Source organism: Apus apus, chromosome 1 (assembly GCF_020740795.1).
Source record: "Apus apus isolate bApuApu2 chromosome 1, bApuApu2.pri.cur, whole genome shotgun sequence".
Classification (NCBI taxonomy): domain Eukaryota; kingdom Metazoa; phylum Chordata; class Aves; order Apodiformes; family Apodidae; genus Apus; species Apus apus.
In genome coordinates this window covers 103,996,502-104,019,943 of record NC_067282.1, presented here as the reverse complement: position 1 = coordinate 104,019,943, position 23,442 = coordinate 103,996,502, and the positions used below count along the sequence as shown (strand labels likewise).

The 23,442-nt window shown below is 36.8% G+C and overlaps 1 protein-coding gene across 1 annotated transcript in view; it reads right to left on the bottom strand.

Moving 5' to 3' along the window:
* Positions 1–23,442, bottom strand: part of CFAP47 (cilia and flagella associated protein 47) — a 307,875-nt gene that overhangs the window by 136,153 nt on the left and 148,280 nt on the right. Inside the window, 3 exon segments of the mRNA XM_051614860.1 lie at positions 6,974–7,147; positions 8,243–8,386; positions 10,462–10,658. Of these exon segments, the coding sequence (XP_051470820.1) occupies positions 6,974–7,147; positions 8,243–8,386; positions 10,462–10,658 (515 nt within the window).

Below are 23,442 nucleotides of genomic sequence, written 5' to 3'. Positions count from 1 at the left end.
AAAGAAGTCTTGCATTCAAAGAACCATTTGTAATTTAGGAATGATCAAAGAAAACCTGGAAGACAAAAATCTTGTTTCAAAGGTATCCCAACAGACATGAGGATGTCAAGTTAAAATAGTGAAACTGTAGCATTTTGGACTGATTCAAGACTATAAAAGAGTAAGAACTTGTACCTAATAACAATATCAGTGCATATAGAGTAGAATAACTGGCTTTGCAGAGAGGTGCAACATGACAACCATGGGACAGGACAAAGGAAATCCTGTGTTCCATACCCATCCAATACCCAAAAATTAAGCTCCCTTTAGGATGGAATTATATTAATATATGATATACATAGAGAGAGAGAGAAAGAGAGTTGCATAGATATACTAATACACACAATATTTATACAGATACAAATAGGTGGACCTACACACACAGGCACAAAGAGAATTTATCAGGCATGGAAAACTGCAGTTTCTTAAAATATTGATGAATTTAGAGCATCTGCAATCTATGTAACATCAGTGTTTCTCATTACCATCCTTGTAAACATCCTATTCCCAAAAAAACTCAATCATGTCAATATTTATGGTATCTTGTAAGAACTTCCCTACTGGTTGTTCTTCCATTCTTGAACATCTTTCTAACATTCCTGGGCATAACCGTTAGAAAATACACCATGTCACCTAATGTGTGAAATACTTCTTAACTACATAAGTGAGCTAGGAAAATAAAAAAATCCCACTTGGATGTTTATCCCTATTTCCTAGCAGGTTTTTCATCTTCAAAACATATTACTTTTTCCAATAGTTTATGTATTAATTACACCCATTTATTAATATATATATACATTTTAAAAGTACATTCTTTTTATTAATTAAAATTCACATGAAGCAGGAAATAATGTAAAAAATTTATTGTGAAAAATTAATACATAATTTTACACATGTTTAACTTTATTAAATACTTTAGAAGAATGTATAAGCCTAAGCTCCATCAGACTGGACAATTTAATTAAGAAAATAAAAGAAAAAAAGCATTTTGATAGACCCTTTAAATTGTCTTTCACTACATCTTCTTAAGATTTCACAAGAAAAAGTTAATTATCTTGTTTTGCAACATAAAAGAGTGTTTCTGACTAACAATGTACAGAAGTTGAAATGGAATAGAAATTACAATAAAATTTCTGCATTAAAGCCTGTATCCACGTACCATTTTCAATCCTTCAAATTCATTAGAAAAGTAGATGTTTTCTGTTTTGTTAGAAAAACAATGCCATGCAATCACTACAATTAATTCAGAGAAGAAATGCTGGGTTTCAGTAACCACGTATTTCCCCAAACCCACACAACATATGTTACATCCTTTCACTGTCACCCAGAAAGTAAGATTTGTAGAATGCCACAATGAAACCAAAATGTAAGTTATTACTAAAGTTGTCATTGTGACCCTGAAAAAAATTGCTCAAATAAATCCTTCTCCAAGATGTAATTTTCAAATTATAATTTCCTCCATTGTCTCATACCTCAAGTAATTATTTACACACAGTCAGAAAGTATAAATGGAGGGATCTAAAAACTCATTCTGCAAAACTGTGATATGGCTACTTAAGATAAATAGGAATGGAAAGCCAATCTGCAAAGCTATAATAAAGACATAATGTATTCCAGAGTTGAATAACCAAATGAGCATAACTTCAAAAACACCAGCTGATACTTCAAGCCAAAGTGGTGAATGCATAAACAGAACTTTATCAAATATACTTAAATTCAACTATCTCTTTGTATAATGAAACTAGACAGTAATATGTACAATGTTTCCCTTTGAACATTGTTTGCTGGGTCTTTTTAAAAATATTGGCAGGCTCTACTAATTAAAAAGTGAATGCTCCTTGACACTAGGCCAGAACTGGGTCTGCAAGAGTCACTGCTCAATCTGACAACCAGATTTTTTCGATAATGTGAAGAATGACAGTTGTTTCAAATGAAGCTTCCATTACTTTCCCCCATCCTCCTTTCAGTGCATACCTTGCAAGTTCCTGAGTTATTAGGAATTAATTTAGTTCTTGCAATCACTTTTATTTTGCCACCAGTACGTTACAACACTAAAGGAAAACATCCTTGCTTTGCACCAAGTATATTCCCCAAATAATTCCTGCCTATTCAGCTGCAATCCGGAGTTCTACATAATGAAGTGTGACACATAACCCAGGTTCATAACCCAGCCAGGCCACTTGTCAAGACCACTAAACTATCTCTAGAAATATATCAGACCTAAAAGCTTACTGTACCCTTATTTATAAAATTATTTCATAACTAGTGATGACAAAAAACCCCCAACCTGTCAACAACTACAGTTATTCTTACATTATGCATGCTTTTTTATCGTTCATTATTGCTACAAAGAATGGATTTCCTGTACTGAAGCCTGTTACAGAAGTTCAGGTAGTCAATGTGGAAGCCAAAAGCATTGAAATAGGAAGGACAGATAAAATTAGAGGACAATGGAATACACATTATTACTTGTGGCTAAAGAATACAAACTTGATGAGGTTATAGGACCTCCAGCAATCAGGTTACTAGACTTGCACAGAATTTATTTTGAGGAAATGTAACACACACTACCCAACAAGACCCAGCCTGAAGAGAGAAGCCTCTTGTTGCAGGTTTACAGTATATAATTTTATTATTTTGAGGCATTCGTTACAAATACCCAACATCCATGTCATTATGTTATTGACATTGTAAAGATCTAAAATGGCTATATAGAGAATAGAGAAATGTATTTAAGAACAGGGTATTTCATAGGTTTTGATTATGAATTTATTCTACAGTATTTTTTTAAAATACTAACAGTTTATATAACCTACTAGCTGAAAGGTAACTTAATCGAGCCTTGTGATTTCTCTGGAGAGTTTACATTAACATAATCTATTTTTAAAAGCACTCAGAAAAAGTTATGTAGCTTTATAATTTTTACCACAGAACCAGGCCTTGAAAGAATTAGGTTCCTCTATAACTAAACTTACTATCAAAGGTGCCTTTAGAAGCAACCAACAACACACCAGACAATTATTTATACCCAGCAGACAGAGCTTTATATAAAAATCAAAAGAAAATGGTATACAGAATTTTGTCATGAGACTGACAGATTGGATCTTATAGAAACACTTTGCACTTCCTACTCCTGTAGGATGATTTTAATCTAGTTTTACAGCCAATAAAATCCACTTACTTTGCAGTCACTAACCTTATATTAATTCAGCATCTAAGAAGGATGTGCTCTCTGGCACAAATTCTTTATTAATTCTGTGGTGACGGTTTTCAGACCCAGGAGTAAGTTAATCACAAGAAAGACTATTTGTTGCAATATTCCCTAGAACCAGCCATAAAGAACAGAATGGCAGTATTCCCTAAGGTTTACACACCAGTCAGTAGAAAATTCATAAAGATGCTCACGTTTTTCAAGGGAATTTATGGAAATTGTCTTTAATCACAGAAAGCTTTGTGGGCAGTGAAAGTGTTTTGCTTAACATTTTTTAAAGGCAGGCTGCAGGGGTCATGCATACAACCTCCACCAAATTACAAAGGCATTTCTTCCACCCCCCCACCCCCCACTCCCCCCATAGTCCTGATACATACTAGCAGTTCCACAGACAAGCAAACCACACATATAAAAATTATTGGTAACCCAGACATGAACACTCTATGTATGTTTGAAATGGGAAAAGCATTATCCAGATGGCAAAAGGCTTTTTTAATGGAGGAAAGGAAGAATTATTTCCCTCTTCCTTCTCCCAGACTTAATTTTAATTTTAAATAATCACTTTTGTAGTAGTATCCTTATTTTTGTTGAGGCAACTAGACGTATACAGTGAATACTGAGAAATGAGGTAGCATATATACAGTGCAATTAATATTTAAATTAAATGAGGTCTTATCAAGTTTATAGTTTAATACATTCCGTTATAAAATGGAATAGTGAAGCTAAATTTACACTACAAAGGCTAAAGTACCAAGTATTAATTCAGTGAAATTACTTCTTGCTAAGTATTCATTGTACAGTAAATTGTTTATGGACAGGCTCACCAGCTACTGGCACATCTTATACTATTCTTGATATAGGTTGAGCTTTGTTATTCAGTAAGTGAAATACTTATGTTTTCTAAAAATATAATGTATATCCCAGTTTATGCATGAGAAATTACCTTGTATAGTGGATACATTCCAACAATGGAGGATGTATGGGACAAATCAACGAACTAATTCAACAAAAATATTTGCTAGCCAACAAATTTTAAAAAGATCCCATCAAAAACATTTCTAAAATTATTATTTTTGAACTCTCTTTATTCAGTCTGCACTGAAGCTGACAAGATTTCCTCTGTCTAATCATCAGTTTATCTAAAGACAATATGGTAAAATTTCAAAGATGCTGGATTTAAAAGGAGGAGTAATTCGGCTGGCAGCAACTCCATTTGTCAGCAACAAAGACAAAATCTGTTGTGCTCTGCATTACAACAAACTATCCAGAAATCACAGTAATCAGGCAGCATGTGATGAACCACAAAACTAAAACCAATATATCTTCTTTTTTCTGTTAGACTTTGTGCTATCCACTTCTGAGTAAATAAAGTTTATTTTGCATTCCTAGCAAGGTTGTTGGTCACAGTTTTAGAGAAGTTTTTCTCCTTTCTCCTAATAACTACAGATAAGGCTGATCACTTTCTAGATTTACTGATTAAGCCCTAATTTATAAGCTAACTCCTTTTGGAATTAAAAGCAAGCAAATGATCTTCACTCTCTAAAACAGCACAAGACACAGTTCCAGACATGGGTAGGTTTTGTAATCTTGCCTTTTCCAACAATTCCAATCCACCTTGCTTCAACAACTGTTCTGCAGCAGCTTCTAGATAAAATCCTAGCATAGAGAAAATACATTATTGACACTGATCAATACATGCATACAAGGGTGAAATAGCTGGCCTTAATACTATCTGAAAAGTCCCAGAGCAAAAAGAGCACACATGGTTGGACTGTCAAGCCATACTCTACAAAGACAAAAAAACCCAAAACAAACAACAAAATAAACTATCACAAAACCAACCAAGTGGAAGAAAACACCCTCCCCAAAACCAGATTTCAGTACCCAGAGAACACTCTCAAGAAGCTCAAAGGTCAATTAGATCCAGCTCACCCTGGCATACTTACAACTGTCATAAATCTGTTTAATGCAATGGTTCTGAAAAAGACACAATGAATAATTTTAATGTATTCTTTTTGAACTTGGACAACAGAACTATTTCCTCTGCTTTTCCATTTTGTATGAACTCATTTTTTTTTTACAATGAAAGTGAAAGACACTGAAATATCAATTTGCAGAAACATTCACTTCTTTCAGAGATAAAATTTAAAATGTATTAGAAATGTAAATGCAATCCCATCTAAAAAGCTGATCATGCAAAAAAAATTTTCTACTTTGTAGGGGGGGGTTAATTATGAGTCAAAAATATATATGAGTATGAAGCTGGATGTTTATACAAAGTAATAAACTTTGCAAATCCTCGTAATAGAGAAAAACTGGAAACTGGCAAGAGCTAAAGGAAGAATTTCACATTGCCATGAACTCGCATTAAGGCAACAGTAGAGTGCTGCTGGTATATACATGATCTCTCATTATAAAATAAGGTGAGGCCACACTCTACAAATATGTCTTATTTTGAGTAAAGTGGTATTTGGAGCTACAGGTACCAAGGCTGAGAACACCCCAAAAGAAAAACTAAAAAACCAACCAAACAACAACCCAGCCCTCAAACCTCGGAGTTCAAAAATATATATTTACATGTCCTGTCAGTTTTTAAAGCATGCTACTGTATTTTCATAGACTGAGCCCTCCTAGCAAATAGTGTAGAGCCATAGTATTGCTCTCTACTCTGTTTTTAAATGCCACAATAGAGTCACAGAGATGGCTTTTGTTGAACAAGGTTCAGCTAAGAAAAAAAGCAGAAGTCATCTTTTTTGCCCTAAGATACGTTCTGCCTGTGCTGGCAAATGACAAGGATTAGAAAGGTGAGAAATATTACTGAAATGCTTTTCTCACTTTCAACTAAACATGCAGACAAGAGAAATGCAAGGAAAATCATGCAGTTTAAGTAATACAACAGTGGTTTTAAATAGGAAAATGTGTAAATACAGTTACAAAATATACTCACTGAAAACAGTGAAAAATAGTAAGGACTATACTTAATGATATCCAGATCTTCTTGAGCAGGGAAACTAACACAAGTGTATTTTCTAAGAATTTATATTTTATGCCCATCCACTGAAATCACAAGCACCTCAGCATCTCCTGTTCCATCACCCCAATGACCCATTGCCCTTTAACAACTCCAGTTTGTTATTTCCTCTGAATTTTCTTACCCAACAGCAAACACACAAAAAATTCCTAACTTCCTCCAGCTTCCCTGAAACTACTTCTGGGCAAAAGACACTAACTGTTTTTTGGTTGTTTTGTTTTTTTTTCCCCCAAGAAATGCAAGCACTGACTGGCCAGGCCGTTAGAAACAGATGCATAGTGAGCACATGCCTCCCTTAGTAGGATAATAATTTTTGTCCTTTTCCTGTAGTATTCCAATGCTTTATGAAGGTTCTAGGAATGCTGTAATTCTCAATTCCCTTCTCTGATTTCAGAACTGTGGAGGAGGAACTGAGCAAAGATGACTAAATTAACAAAGTGCAACTGTGGAAAAATTCAGAGTCTAGTTCTTAAGATTAAAAAACTAAGAAACCTTTTCCCATGGAACATAGAGTAAAATCATACACTGTCTCACAGTCTTTCTGACTATAAAAATGATAGTTAGATATATTTTCTCATTGATACATTAATTTTAATAATATATCCGCAATTACAGTAATTTCTGCTACTGTAATACAGAATTCATAGGCCCTTGGATAAAAAAACAGTTGTCACACTATTGCAAAGATTTACCTTGTACTTTAACTTCTTCGTGGTATGATTGGGCACCCATAAAATTTTTTGAGTGACCTTTCTCACTTGGCAATCAATCACAATATGATCCTGTGCCAGGGGTTTCTTCCCCGTTCCCTTAAGGTTAAATATGTTTTCAGTGCCAGCTGTATCATTTCGCAGAATAAGTCTTCCCTATGACAAAGAAAGGAAGAAAAAAAAGTTCCAGCACTGTAGAACTCCCCTTTGTCTGCCAAGAAGTCCCCTTTAGTCTATTAATCTTAAATCCAGGCAGCAAAATAACCTGACCGATTGACTGTCATAGTTCTTAAGCAAACTCTGCTTTTAAACAGAGTAGAAAACTACAGAAACAAAAGCTTTTCTTTTAGTTTTTCCAAATTAAGAAATTTAACAATATAAAGTCTTAATACTTCTAGATTTTATACTTCTTGGCTTCTTCCTGGGAAACAAATATCCAATAAAATATGTTCTCATACATCTTTATTCCTCCTCTAAAATATAACTTTGCTTCATCATTTCCATCTATCCTTCAACTAAAATGTTCTTCATAATTATTTTTCATCAGTGTTCAGGGGTTTTGACTTTAATATCTTTATATTTGATTTTTTTATATATTTGATATTTAGTTGGCAATGCATGCAGAAGCTTTATTAATGCTTCACTAAACTTCTTTTATTTTTTGTCTTTGGTAATTAACACATTCAAAGAGCAACCTGCAGTGAAAATCTCAGCAAATACATATACTGCTTCTTGCTAAAGGTGTCAGCCTTTGCTCTGCCCTTCATTTTAGCATTTAGTGATTGCTCTAATGGCAAAAGCAGCTTCTCTGCTTGAAACAAAGTACCCATCACATAAATTGATTTCTGATGTATGCATGCAATATGAAAAATACTCAGTTACTACTTTATTATTCAGGTAATTAAATACAATACATGTATTTAAATGCAGAATAATGCAATGTAGATTTTTTGTGATCGAAGTTCAGAATCTCCAAAGATTAACTGGTCATTTCATTAAAATGAAGGGTTTTGTAGTAAAGCAAATAAAGGAAGAGATAATAAAGGGTGGTGAAGAAATCTATGATGTCTAATCTTGAGTTTTCCAGTTAGTTCCTTTGGGTTTTTCAGTTCAGCTAGAAGGCAATCTTTCTATGTCTGACTTTCAAGCAGATGCTGGTAACTGCTTAAGCACCTTCATAATTTGGACGCTGATGTAAATTTTATTGACAGAAGTATCCTTTTCAAATGTTGAAACTGATTACCCTCTTACCATTGTTTTGCACTCAGCAATAGGCTTGAACATGAGAGGATACAGAGCTGTTTCACCTAGACCCACATTTAGCAGAGAAGGTCCATAAAAGCCCTGTCCTTCCAAAATTGCTTCAAGTTTCCAGTCCTGACTGGTCAAGTTACTCTGAAATCAAAGTAAAGATGTATATTAGATTATGCATTTAAAGCTTTTACCTTGCATTTCAGCTTTCAGTTGCAGTTATTATCAAATCAGAGCACAGTATTCCTTTACCCAAAGAACTGGCTCAGAGCATCTTTCAGGAGAATAAACCAGTATATTTTCAAAATTAATTAAGCTAATAATAAGTCCCTTATTCCTGGCAGCCAGAGGTACTGATAACAATACTATCAGCAGCAATACTGTCAGCAGGAATACTCATTAGAAGAATATGTATATGATACAGTTAATGATCAAGCTGGAATTTATAAGTATAGACATTTACAAGTATCTGTATGGTGTTGTTTAATGCTTGCAAAAATTCTGTCCCTTTTTGATCTGTAGAAAAACTTAGTGTACCTCTTTGAAGTGCTGATATGGTTGGTGTATTGGCATTTATTGCCTCATTCAGCTACTATTTTACAGGATCAGTCTTGCTTACGCATTAAGGATTTGTTACAGAAGAATTTCAAAGTGACCATGTTTGCCAACTACCTTTTTCCAGTTTTTGTGTTTGAGATTAAGAAATACTTATTGCTGTAATAATGACTAGAGTGGATAACAGAAACATCTGATACCAATGGCACTAAAAATAATTGAGAAATAAAACAACTGAAGCCCCCAGATTTTGACTGCCCTCTTTTTTTCCTTACCAAAGAGCAATCATGGTGGTTTTTCCTCTATCCCACCTTCAAAACAGGACAGGAAGAACTCCATATTTTTATATTTGTTTGTTCAACAAGGTTTGATTTTGCAAATTTGGGGCATAACATTTAGAGGAGAGTTTGTGACCATGTGTATGTATTCTAAGAAAGACACACACTAGGAGAGATACACAATCCCTCTCACATAAACACAGTACATACTCCAATCAGGGTTTCTTATTTCCTTGCTAAGAAAACAAGCAGGACTTAAAAGCATAAAAATATTACTCCTGCATGAAATGTAAAAGCATACACTTAGGTACACTCATAAGTGAAAAAAAAGAAATAAAAAAAATAAAGCAAATCTACTTAGAAATTTCCTGTTTAAAGGAGGTGGAAAAAACCCTACCTTTCTTAGTTATATAACAGCTGTTTTTCAGCTAATGGAACATTCAATAAATCCGTGTTTAATAAATAATATATTAATATCTTAAAATTTATGTGTAAGAAAAGATAGTTCTGTAATATTTTTTCCTTTAATTTCATTTTATTTTTTTCTTTCTTAATGAGATTGTTTGCTTTCTACTTTCAGTATTTCACAGACCATCCACAGTATGCTCTTTACACAGACATTAAGTCTCCTTGTTTGAATCTGCCTCATTCTTTTGTCTACAAAATCTAGGCATACTTTTTCTATAAATTAGCTCATTGGAATTCTTCAGTGGCCCTAATATCAAAAGGCTACATCATGTACATAGACTAAAATGCAGTTCAAATATCAGGAAATATTTTACAATTTTTATCTCCTAAAAATCTTTACCCTTTCTTTTGCAGCTTAAGCTCCTTCCCTATCTTTCTTTTACATATATTTTTTTTATTATTTTTTTATTTCTAATTAGAAAAGTTCTTTAAATTTTCAGCATAATTTTCTGAGAGAGATGTTATTCCAACCTATGCTCCATCTTCACTCTGTAGTCTTCTTATGTGTCAAGGGTTTAATACATAAAGTAGGTATGATAAAACTATATATGATATACAGCCTGTGCTTGCCATATTTTAGTTCTTCTATTTTACTTTTCAACATCCCTGCTCTTTTTTTTCAAAACAATAAACTTATTCCCTAGATTAAACAACTCCAGATTAACATTTGTCAGGACAGAAGCGAAACATTAGAAATAAACCCATCAAACTAATACTGTACTTTAAGAACTACCAGAAACTATTTTTCCCAACAAGCTTTATTTTATGTTCAATATGAACTTCCAATAGTAATACTCAAGTCAGTATTTACATGCTTTTTTGCATTTTACAACTAAAAATTTTAACAGTATTGATCCAGAGTTCAGTTTTTAAAAATCCTGCATTTTAGGTTAGTTTCTAGTAGTAAAGTGAACTTACTATTGGAATATCCTGAATCACTGCCTGGTAAGCTGGAGTTTCAAATTCAAGCTCTGCTTCAACGTGGTCTGTATTTACTACACACTCAATCTTATAGAGACGGACATCACAGGAGGAATTCAGAAGAATCTGACAATGGTAGCAACCAGCCTGCTGAGGAATGAATTTCATAGGAAGCTCAACTGCATCACTTGTATCTAAAAACAAAACCAAAAAATTGCAGTGCTGTAAAACTTTTCAGAAACATTGAAGTCACAAGAAGAGAGTTCCAATAAACTGTAGAGGAGTCTCCCCAGCAGTACACGCAACAATTCAAAACAAACAATAAAATCTCAGCACTGTTATATAAGCATGGTAAAAATTTTATTATCCTAAAAAAAGATATATTCAGGCATCTAAACAATATTTTCTGTTGTTTTCAGTAGTGCATAGAGAGAAGTATTTTAAAAGATCTACTGGAGAAGTTTAATATACAAGAATCTCTATAATTACCAAAATTATAGTAGTCGTTATATTTTTGTCAACAGTCACCATGAGAAGTATCAATGCCAACATAATATATTTGGCCAATAGTAGCCCCAACATTGACTGGAATTCTTTTAAGTTTAGTAGTATTCATTAGAGCTAGTGATTAGACTTTGCCATGCCCAATTTTGGATGGAAAGTTTGAATTTCACAAAATGCTAGGTGTGCCCAAGTTGGAACAGCACCGTGAAATACAAATGATGTCCATCTTTGGATATAGCCAGGTCAGTGGCTGGCCATGGACTTCGCCAGTCCAAGGCTCCCGAGATTCTCTGAGAAACATGAAAAATTAAATGAACACTGCAGCTGTGGAAATGTCAATGGAGTTTTATGTGTAACAAAGACCATTTATTTTCACTGTTTTCCTATGTTAGAAACTAATTCCAAAATTTGGAAAAGATAATAAGGAAGGTCACAGACAGTGTAATGACACAACAGAACTTTACAGATAAAACTCAAATCACTTCTCCCTGAGGGGTAACATCTGACTAATTCTTGCAGAATTTCCCTTCTTCTCCCTTAATTTGGCTTATTTTCTTATGATATGTAATGACAACTGGGCTCAAACTATTCTAGTATTTTCAATGATGACTACTGAAGTTTGAAAGTGCAATCAATCTTCATTTGCCATGCTGCTCATTCTCTTTCACAAAGTAGTGTTCCTCTTATATTCAGTTCTCACCTCTCTGCAAATGAACGGCAATTTGAAGATTTCTTGTTGCCTCATGTCATCACTACTGCAGTTTTTTTTCAAAAAAATAGCTCAAGTTTAAGAGATGAATCACACTGAATGACATTATTAATCTTTCAACATTACAAGGCTATCAAAAAGATTATAAATTGCACCTCAGGTTTGACCCTTTCTGAAATAAATTAGTTTGTTCTCTTTTAAAGACAAGATTAATGACCTAGTATTTTTTGACTTATTACCTTTTTTCCTATTTTGTCACTAAAGTATTTATCCCCATTGGCTATCTTCCACAAAAGTGACCTGAGTTTGTCAGTTATGCAAGGAATGAAACTGTCCTTTCCACTCTTAAGTTTGTTGGTATGGTCCCCAAATTTTGCTGTCTATTAGAATTATTTTAGGATGTTGAAACAAAACATTTACTTAAAATTTAAAGTATACATTTTAAGTACTTGTATTTCTATAAAAAGTAGACATTTATCACATATATTTGCAGAAAGATATACACTGTACTGGAAGCTCCAAAATAATTCTGCATGAGTTTTACTTTCTTGCGCTACACAGACATTGTATTTACTAGCAATGATGGTTCTATCTATTTAAAAGCTCAAAGCTAAAAGTTATAGTGAACTTATGTCAGCCTCTGATACCATGCATATGTCACAAACCGCTGATCAAATTAACCCAAAGACTGAACTTGCAGGTATGGACTCCTAGAAGGTTAAACAAGGAACCATACTGAAGAGCCCAGACTGCAGGTCTTCAAAAGTGCTCATCTGAATTAGAACATCATTCTACTCAGTAGTCTTGAAAAAGCAACCACTCTTTTATATCCTTTAATAAGGGTCGATATGTTTTAAAAAATTTGCTATCACTGGGTATGCTTACCTCCCAATTTTAATTAGCTTTATCTGTATAAAACAGATTTGTAGAAGAGCTGTAAAAAACCTTGTTTATTAGTTCTTTTTTCCACATGTTCATGTATCACATTGAGAAGCCACTGAAGAGCTGTGTGGCACCACAACAAAGTAGAACAAAGAGTTTCTTGGGGCCTGGTTGGTTATTAAACATTGTCCTTTAGTATAACTAAAGAATACCCTTAAAGGCTGTAAAAACAAGAGGCTACACAGTCACTATGCCAATTGGCAATTTGAATGCTGCCAAGTAAATGTTTGCTTAATACAACTTAAGAAGCATGATAAAGCAAAAGTGCTGTCTTAAGTCACACGGTGTATAACCTCACTCATTAGATGAATTATAAAGTATTAGATTGAAAAAAACATAGTGAAGTAATAATTCAAGTAATGTAAAATCACAACAAAGAGCTGAGATATCTCAAAAACGTGCCCAAAATTTACAAATGTCAAAAAGTTAAAAAGTGATTCTTCATGACTGGAAGAAAGAAGTGGCTGACACAAGATCTTTTAAAAATAAACAGAGAGAGAAAATAAAAGAAAGACTGAGCAAAATTTCCTAAAGAGAAGTGAGCTCAGAACTGAAAAAAGACTGCACCAAATGTGCATGGAAGTATTCCATGGAGAGAATCAAAGACCAAGTTTTTATAGCATTTATTACAAAATAGTAAGTTAATGCAAAATTAGTAACAAAGGCTTAAGGGCAAAAATATATAACAAGGGCTGGTTAGAGATTTCTTCAGTACATTATTATATATGTTCCTTGCATTTTGCAATCTAGAACTCTCTAAGATGATTTCTTTAAAAAAAAAGAGAGAGCAAAAAAGTAAGACAGTAGTTGATTTAACAGAAGCCACAAAGAAACCACAACAATAAGAATAAATTAACTGTAGAAACAACTATCAATAAAGTAGAAAACTTCCAACAATTCTTGATAGTTCTGTAGAGAAAGCTTTTTCATCCACTCACTGGGGAGGAAAAAGAAAAAATATGTCTCTTTTTGGATATTCTTTGCAAGTACAATGACAGGCAGCAACCATTGTCAAACCCTGCAGTATGAGGCAACAGATCTCTGATGTCAGCTTTTGATACTGAATCTAAATTAGAAACCAAGGTGGAAGAAACTGTCCTTCATTTTAAGAAAATTTTTTCACTGAAAATTCATTGTGAACTTTTACTTGTTCCTGGACAATTTTAATGTCAAAATAGTGCAACCTAGCCATAAAAAATATTATTTCAGTGTTATTTTCCCACCTATTTTTTTATAGGTCTATCTTTATAAAATAGGAAAGGAACTAAACCACATGGCATGACTAAAAGCATTCTAGATGCATGCTTGTCTTAGAAAAGCTCAACATACTTACTTGTAAGTTACAGTAAGTGTGTATCAGAACATACTTGAAAAGGTGCATAACCATATGAAGCTTAAAATATTACAGTTTTTTTTAAATAACTGCACAAATTTATCATTACTCGTAATATATGTGTATATGTATACGTATCATTACATGACAACAGCAGTTGCTATTTGTTTATTATCACAATGGATAATATAAAGTATTGATAATGCTGGTACTGACATGCTGTTGTATTGCTTTTGCATATCAATTACTAGCAATCCTGTATGTTTTATTTCCTGAGAATTTCAATTCTGAATTTCATTTCTGACCAGAGAATCAGGTAAAGGATACTCTGCTATGTTTTCTGAGGATTAACATCCTTCTGCAGCGTGACAGGAGGCCTATTCACACATCAACATGAGAGAGTCCTTCCAAAAGTTTTTCACAGTACAAAAAACCTGTTGCAAATACAACTATTTTCTACTGGATTGATTATCGCAAGCATTAAACACAAACCAATGCATCCAGTCTAATATTTAAATCCCTCTCACTTTTGCATCATATTTTAAATAAACCTTTGTATGAAGGATGCTACCCCTTACACATTTTAACCCCATTTGTGCCTCATTATCCTGGATGATTAAGACCACCAAATGTAATCAAATTTTTACTGTTCTATTTTCTGTTAAATCACAGGACTGAACTCTGGAAGTTAACATGATAGGGAGCTAGAATACAACCTCAAAATGTAACCAGTAAAATGAAAGGAAAACAAAATGTTTGTTATGGGACAGTGACTAAGTAATTTTGCTTTAAAAGAGTAGAACATTATTTAGAAAAGAAAGTAAGATACAGGAAAACTCATACAGCATGTGGACCATGGAATACCAGGAAGAAACAACACAATTACCGATGCTTTATCAAAGAATAGATTTAAAGCCACGGGAAATGGCTTTGGAAAAATAAATAATGATTTAAAAAAAATATATTGCACTGATTAAACCCAGTGATGAAGAAGTAAACATATGAGATAACATTTTTAAGTTATAGAAAGAGGAGTTGCCCTGTTTGAGCCAGGATGAAGCCAATTTTCTTTTTACTGATTTTTTTTTTTCCTTCAGTGAACTCTGTAGCAGCAAGTTTTCCAGTGAGTGGACTGTTAATGCTGGAATGTTTATGATACTGCTGAGATCAAGGACACTTTGCTCTACTTGTTGAATCTGCTGTTTCAGATAGTAAAGAATCATAGAATATGCTGAGTTGGAAGGGACCCATCAGGATCATAAAGTCCAACTCCTGTCCCTGTGTAGGGCACCCCAAGAATCACACCATGTGCCTGAGAGCATCATCCAAACGCTTCTTGAATTCAGACAGGCTTGGTGCTGTGACCACTTCCGTGGGGAGCTTGTTCCAGCGCTTGACCACCATCTGGGTGAAAAACGTTTTCCTGATATCCAACCTAAACATTCCCTGACTCAGCTTCCTGCCATTTCCCCAAGTCCTGTCATTAGTCACGGGAGTGAAGTGATCAGTACCTGACCCATCTCTTCCTTCCTAAGGAAGCCGTAGACTGCAATGAGGTCACCCCTCAGCCTCCTCTTCTCCAAGCTGAATAATCCAAGTGACCTCAGCTGCTCCTCATAAGACTTTCCATCCAGACCCTTCTCCATCCTTGTGGCTCTCCTTTGGACGCTTTGCGATAGCTTGATGTCCTTTTTATATTGTGGTGCCCAAAACTGCACTCAGTACCCAAGGTGAGGCTGCACCAGTGCAGTGTAGAGTGGGACAATCACCCCCCTTGACCAGCTGGAAACGCTCTGCTTGACACACCCCAGGACACGGTTGGCTATCCTGGCTACCAGGGCACACTGCTGGCTCATATTCAGTTTGCCATCAACCAGGACCCCCAGGTCCCTCTCCACCGTGCTGCTCTCCAGCCACTCATTCCCTAGTCTGTCCTTACCACCAGGGTTGACCCATCCCAGGTGCAGAATCCGGCACTTGCCCATGTTCAGCTTCATGTGGTTGGTGACTGCCCATCCCTCTAACCTGTTGAGATCTCCCTTCAGGGCCTGCCTGCCCTCAAGGAAGTTGACAGCTCCTCCCAACTTTGCACCATCAGCAAACTTAGAATTCCTTTGAGTCTTTGTCATAAAAAAAAATTAAGTTTGACAAGCAGGACTTTCCCCTTGTGAAGCTGTGCTGGCTGTGACCAATGACTGCATTGCTCTCCAGGAGTTTTTCAGTATCTCCCAGAATAATCTTTTCCGTAATTTTACCAAGCACCAAAGTTTGACTGACTGGCCTGTAGTTTCCGGGGTCCTCCTTCTTGCCCTTCTTGAATGCTGGGACAACATTAGCCAGTTTCCAGTCAACCGGGATCTCTCCAGATTCCCAGGACCTCCCAAAAACCATTCTGAGAGGCCTGGTGATGACATCAGCCAGCTCTTTGAGGATTCTTGGATGGATCCCACCAGGTCCCATAGACTTGCAGGGATCTAATGGTATCAGCAGAACCCACACAAGTTTAGGGTCAGCTAAGGGTTGATCCTTGTTGCAGTCATGGTCCTCCAGTTCTGGACATTGAGGCCCCCTTGGTCCATCATCAGTGTTAAAGACAGAGGCAAAGAATGCTTTAAATATCTCTGCTATGTCTATATCCTTGTTGATGAGGTGACTGTCTTTATCCTGTAAAGGACCCATGTTGTCTCTACACTGCCTTTTGCTATTAATGTCTTGGAAAAAACTCTTTTTATTGTTCCCCACAGCTCTGACCAGTTTCAGCTCCAGTTGAGCTTTGGCCTCTCAAATTTTCTCCCTACAGTAGTTAGCAGCATCTCTGTATTCCTCCCATGTCACCTGACCTAGCTTCCACTGGGCACACACCTTGCTTTTTTGCCTAATCTGCAACAGCAGACCCCTGTTCAGCCAAGCCAGTATTCTGCCTGATCTGCTTGACTTCTGACATTTTAGGATTGCCTGCTCCTGTGCCCTTAGGAGGCAATGTTTAAAAAGTGACCAGCATTCATGAACCCCAGCTCCTGCAAGTGTATTTTCCCAGGGTACTTGACTCAGAGGCTCCTTGAGCAACCTAACATCTGCTCTTCTCATGTCTGGTGTTGAAGCTTTGCTGGCAGTTTTCCTCTTGTCAGCAGAGATTTTTAAACTCAATCACCTCGTAGTTACTGTGGCTGAGACAACCTCTGGTCTCCACTTCATTCACAAGATCCTCTCTATTGACAAGCAGCAGATCAAGCAGGGCATTCTTCCAGGTTGTCTCCTTTATGACATGATCCATAAAGCTGTCATCATAAAGGTGCAGAAGCCGTATCTGCAACCCTCCCATAAGGAGGAGCAGACTAGACAGACAGCAACATTGGCTAAAGAGTATTTCACACCATATCTAATTCAGGGATCATGGAAGTCAAGCCCCCTCCTGCTTCCTCTTCCCTTTTCTTCCATCCATGGCCAGAGTCCAGGGAGGACTCCATCTATCCATCACTGTTGATCCCCAGGCCCGTGCGTTCCTAACCCTCATCACTCTCCCCTCAGCTCCTGGCTGCTCTGCCGCTCTCTCCGGCAGCTCTGGGACATTTCAGAACTGCTCACAGCTCAGGAGATGCCGTGGGAGTTGCTGGGGGTGTTGGGAGGCAAAAGAGTTTTGCACTTTCCTTGCATATAATTGTACATATTTTCTTGTATCATTAGTATTTAATTAAAGCTTTAGATTTCAATCCAGAAAGTCTCTCCTATTTTTCTCTCTCCTTCCCTACCCGGGAGGGGGAAGGCATCCAAGAGCATTGTTGTTGCTGGTTTAATTGTTGATTCTGAGTCAAACCGTGACAAGAGATAAGGTTGACCACCTTATTATATTATTAAAAAAAAAAATAATGCAAATTTTACTGCATAGCATATAATTATCAAGAAATTATATATTTATTAGAAAATATTACTTACATTATAAATTCCATCTATAGATGATACAATGTAGGTAAATATTTTTACTTAGCTATCTGATGTGACTATATAAAATATAAAAGGGAAACACTGAAAAATATTTTTCCACTCTAACCGTAAGAATGATGCATGCCAAATAATGATTTAAAATTTAATTTTTGACTGTTAGTTGTTATGCATTTTATTTATTGGAAAGTACAACAATGAAAACATAACATCACATATTTCTAACTACAGACTATAATTTGGGGTACATGAGAAAAAAAAATCAAAACCAGCTCAACATAGACTCAGTTATTCATGGGTAAAATTTTCATAAATTAACACAGAATCAAAAAATATCAGGTATTAAGGTGCCATGTTGCTGCTGAAGCTCCAGATTTTGGGCTAGAATACGAAACTGAGACCTAGTTGCCAGTAAATATCAGACTAAAATTCAATAGCATGTAAATCTGGGTATTTTCTGAGCTCCTCTAAATGAAATTATATTACACACAATGAAGTGACCAATGTATTTATATTATACAACCTAAGCACTCTTCGTTATTTCTGGTAGAAAGACCTTAAATCCTGCTACGTTAGACAGAATATAAACAATACAAATAATTATAAAGCCACCTATCCTAAAGGTTGTTTAATAAGAAAAAATAATTTCCCAGTTCCAACATCAACAGAGATATTATATGGAAACATCTGATCATAACACAACTATATCTTGTTATTTCCACATTTAGCCTATCCCTTGCTCATATCTATAGACAAAAAATAAAAGGGATTAAAGGAGAAAAAATAGGTCAAGAATACCTTAAACCAAATGGTTACACAATAATTCTTTTATATAATGATGGGGTTCGATTTAGTATGATAGTCAGTTAATTAAACCTGCTGGTTGTGTTGCTGAAAAGCTTATCACAACCGTTTCTTAACTTTCATTAGAAGTCAAAGCTTTCTTTGGAAAAAAAAGGAAGCAGAATAGAAAAGACAGGTTTGATAAGAATGAATTATAGGAGCAGGTGTACTTCATTATGGCTGCATAATAATGAGGTTACAGGGCTGCATCAAAAGAAACATGACCAGCAGGTCGACAGAGGTGATTCTCTTGTGAGACTCCACCTAGAGTACCATGTCCAGGTCTGGAGGGGAGGGGAGAAGGGCAGGGAAAAGAGGAGGGCAAGGAAGTGAAGGGCAGGCAGAGAAGGGGGGAGAAGAGGAGAGAGGAGGGAGCAGTGAGGATAGAAGGACAGAAAGAAGAAGAGGAGAGGAAAAAAGAAGGGAAGAGAAGGGCAGGGAAGGAAGAAGAAAGCAGTGCAAGGAAGAGCAACCTGGTCTAGTGGGAGATGGCCCTGCCCACAGCAGGGTGGCTGGAACTAGATGATCTTTAAGGTCCCTTCCAACCCAAACCCTTCTGTGATTCCAGTCTAATATTGATGGTCTTATAGCCCTTTTGCTTTGTACTGGCTGTCATTCCTGTGTTTGTAGTTTCACTTATCGCAAAACAATTTCATCATTAACTTCAATTTCACATCTTGTTTTTATCATTAACCACAAAACCAATGACTTGCTGACAAATCAGAGATTCAACAACGGTTGGGAGAAATATGGGGGAACAAAGGGATAGAATCCATTAGCTAAAACCTCAAACCAAGAGTAACTCTGGAAACATAGACATACAGAGATAGACGAGGCAAGACAATCAAAGCCTTTCTATGGATGCTTTATCCAAGGAATCCAGCAACTTGTTAGTTTGGTGAAGCATGGAGCTGTTTTCAGATGCTCCAACTGTTTAAAATCTGGAGTCTTTATTTTAATTTCACTTGATGTTTTAGCCTTTTTATTTTTAATAACTCACCACTAAGAAAATGGTACGTTATTTCAGTGTTAAATATGTGTAACAAGAGTTTATAAATACTCCATCCAGTATCCTTTGGTTTATAAAGCATCACAGTTTTACTGTCACTTACCATTCTCCTGAGCTCTATACGGGGATTGAGTATTTCTACTTCTGATGATCTAGAGAGACTAAAGCTGTTAAGGATCCTATTTGTGACAACGGTGAAGAATTGCTTGGCATGTGATGGGTTCTCTTATGTATCAAAATTTTTACACAGCAGAGAATTACAAAATACATTCTGCATATAATCAAAGAGGAGCTTTAAGAGGATGGGGGATGAGGGATGGGGGTACTCGAGTCTCAGTTCAATGGACAGAGCAGATGAAAGGATCTCTAACAATCTCAGTCTAAAACAGAGCTCATATGAAGATTAGACTGCATCCTTAGACACTCTGCTAATGGAAGATTTACTAGATTATCTCATTCCACGTGCAATAAGTACAGGCTTATTGGGTCACAACACACTGACAAATACACTATAGGGGCTATGCTTGAACTGCTTGGCAGGCACACAAAATTCAAAGTGATCACAGGGTTACTCTTGTCCTAAGCTTTATTTTCTAGCACTGGAACATTTTTGTGGTTTGTGTTTTTCAAATTCTTTCAGAATTCCCATAAACTTGCTACAAGCACCAGATTCTTCACTTCTTTTCTAGGTCTTCTACCAATACCATGCTCTAAGAGACCATCTCCTCATTATGACACTTTTAATTTATCTGTAGATCTCATTGGCCATTTCAGCATTACAAAAGAGTTTACACTGAGATAATAATCTTAGTGAAAAGGACTGTTAGTCACACAGCTGTTTAATAAAAATAGCCTCTTACCTGCAGACACTATCCTACTCATACTACTAGTTTGGTTGCGCTAAAATACATAGTTTATAAGTATGTAGGAACTTCAACTAATTATTCTTTCATGAAATCTGCTAACTCCACAAAGACTAGACAGGCTGGAGAGTTGGGCAGGGAGAAACCTGATGAAGCTCAACAAGGGCAAGTGTAGACTTTTGCATTTGGGGAAGAAAAATGCCATGTACCAGTACAGGTTGGGGGCTGACCTGCTGGAGAGCAATGTAGGTGAAAGGGACCTAGGGGTCCCGGTAGACAGGAGGATGACCATGAGCCAGCAATGTGCCCTTGTGGCTAAGAAGGCCAATGGCATCCTGGGGTGCATTAGAAAGGGTGTGGTTAGTAGGTCAAGAGAGGTTCTCCTCCCCCTCTATTCTGCCCTGGTGAGGCCGCATCTGAAGTATTGTGTCCGGTTCTGGGCCCCACAGTTCAGGAAGGACAGGGAACTGCTGGAAAGAGTCCAGCGCAGAGCCACAAAGATGATTAAGGGAGTGGAACATCTCCCTCATGAGGAAATGCGGAGAGAGCTGGATCTCTTTAGCTGGGAGAAGAGGAGACAGAGGGATGACCTCATCAATGTTTACAAATATGTAAAGGGTGAGTGTCAGGAAGATGGATTTAAGCTTTTTTCAGTGATGTCTAGTGATAGGACAAGGGGTAATGGATGCAAACTGGAGCATAGGAGGTTCAATGTGAATATCAGGAATTTTTTTTTTACTGTGAGAGTGACAGAGCACTGGAACAGGCTGCCCAGAGAGGTTCTGGAGTCTCCTTCACTGGAGACATTCAAGACCCACCTGGATGCATTCCTGTGTGATGTGCTCTGGGTGACCCTGCTCTGGCAGGGGGGGTTGGACTAGATGATCTTTTGAGGTCCCTTCCAACCCCTAGGATTCTGTGATTCTGTGACTTTATGTAGTCGTCTAAATTACTGACGAAAAGCAGTTAACATTGTCCAACAAGTACTGGCTCGTAAGGGCTCACTTTCTTATGACTCTCCAACAAGAAACTAACAACAAAATTTACTACAGCTTTTCAATCTGGCCAATATATTATTTCAGTTCCATACAAGCACATGGTTTGGGTTTTGATGAAGATGTCACACTGGATGGAAGATAAACATACTGCATTATTTTTATCTACTCAATCTGTAATACTGCCAAAAATGTAACAAGGTTATTCAAGAAGATCTATTTTACAACAAAATATGTTGAGTGGCATTGATTTTACTTTCTAATTCCCTGTTGGGAGAGTCTTTAAAATATTGGCTGGATACTTTTCTTGCTACTACAGTCTAAGAAATTCTGATCCAAGGATTGATTTTAGTTAGCTTGCTTCGACCTTTTGTTTTTCTTCATAAATCTAAGCACTCTGTCATTTCTTCAGAGAAGCAGCTACTCCCACCCCAAGGAAAGCTATCACTGCAAATAAAATATTTTCCCTTCTTTAGGTAATGAAGCTAACAAAATTTTCAGAAGAGACCAATATTTTGCCTCTGTCTACAGGATCACATGGGGACTTCTGTCATAATATTGGAACTTCTAAGTGTCTCTAAATATTCCTGTGTTTCCTCATTAGGACAACAAATACATTGAATCAGCCATCACTGTCATTGTACTGAACACATCTTTGTCTGTTTTCATGCTATTAGCTGGCTATCTCAGCTTCCATTTTTCAGCTGTTCTTTAGCTCATCACCTATATGAATCCATTACCAAAGCCCCATTTAGTTCTCTGCATCATCCTAACATTCTTCTCCCTCATGTAACTATTTAAGTGTCCTAGAAAGTAAAAATAAATATAAAAAAGATTGTGTTCACTGAAGTATGATTAAGTTCTGACTCTTCATTGCTTACTCCCCTCTTTCAGAAACTTTCATAACTTCCTTTGATGGATAAAGAAGAAGCAGAAACTAATAACTGGAGCCACACCCTAAGGCAAGGGCAAAAGGAAAAGGTTCTGGAACAAGTGATTGATCCCCTGCCCTCCTATCATCAGACAGGAGGGGACCCATGGGACACAGAGCAATGGAGAGAGGTCCCTCCTTGGAGAGGCAAGTGAAAACCCTCAGTCTTCACCCCCCCCCCGCCCCAACCCTCCCAGTTGGCCTTCAAAAATAGGTATGAGGCTTTGGAACTTCAGGGCTAGGCAAATGATGATGGAAAGGTGGATTCATCTAGTGAGTCACCTAGGGCTTGTCGCTCACGTCCACATCTTAGGACTTCTTCAACTAAGAAGAAAAGGAAAGTAATTGTGGTGGGTGACTCCCTTCTGAGTGGAACAGAATGGCCCATCTGTTGACCAGACCCATCCCACAGGATAGTCTGCCGCCTCCCTGGGGCTCAGATTAGAGAACTTAAAGGGAAACTTTCTAATCTGGTGCAGCACTCTGACTACTATCCAGTGCTGGTTTTTCATGCTGGCAGTGAAGAAATTGTTACAAGGAGTCAAAGGGCAATGAAGAGAGACTTCAGGGCCCTGGGACAGCTGGTTAGGTGGTCTGGAGTGCAAGTAGTGTTTGCCTCCGTACTTGTTGCAAGAAAGGGTGAAGAGATAAACAGGAGGAGTCTGCAGATCAGTGCATGGCTACGTGACTGGTGCCGTAGGCAGTGTTGGGTTTTTCGATCACAGGCTGCTTTATGAGACACCTGGCCTGCTGGTGGCAGGTGGGATGCACCTGTCCCAGAGGGGGAAAAGGCTTTTGGGGCAGGAGTTAGCAGGGCTCATTGACAGGGCTTTAAACTAGATATGAAGGGGGAAGGGGAGATAACTGGGCCTGTTGGGGACAAGCCCAAGAGAAACATGCCAGGGCTTGA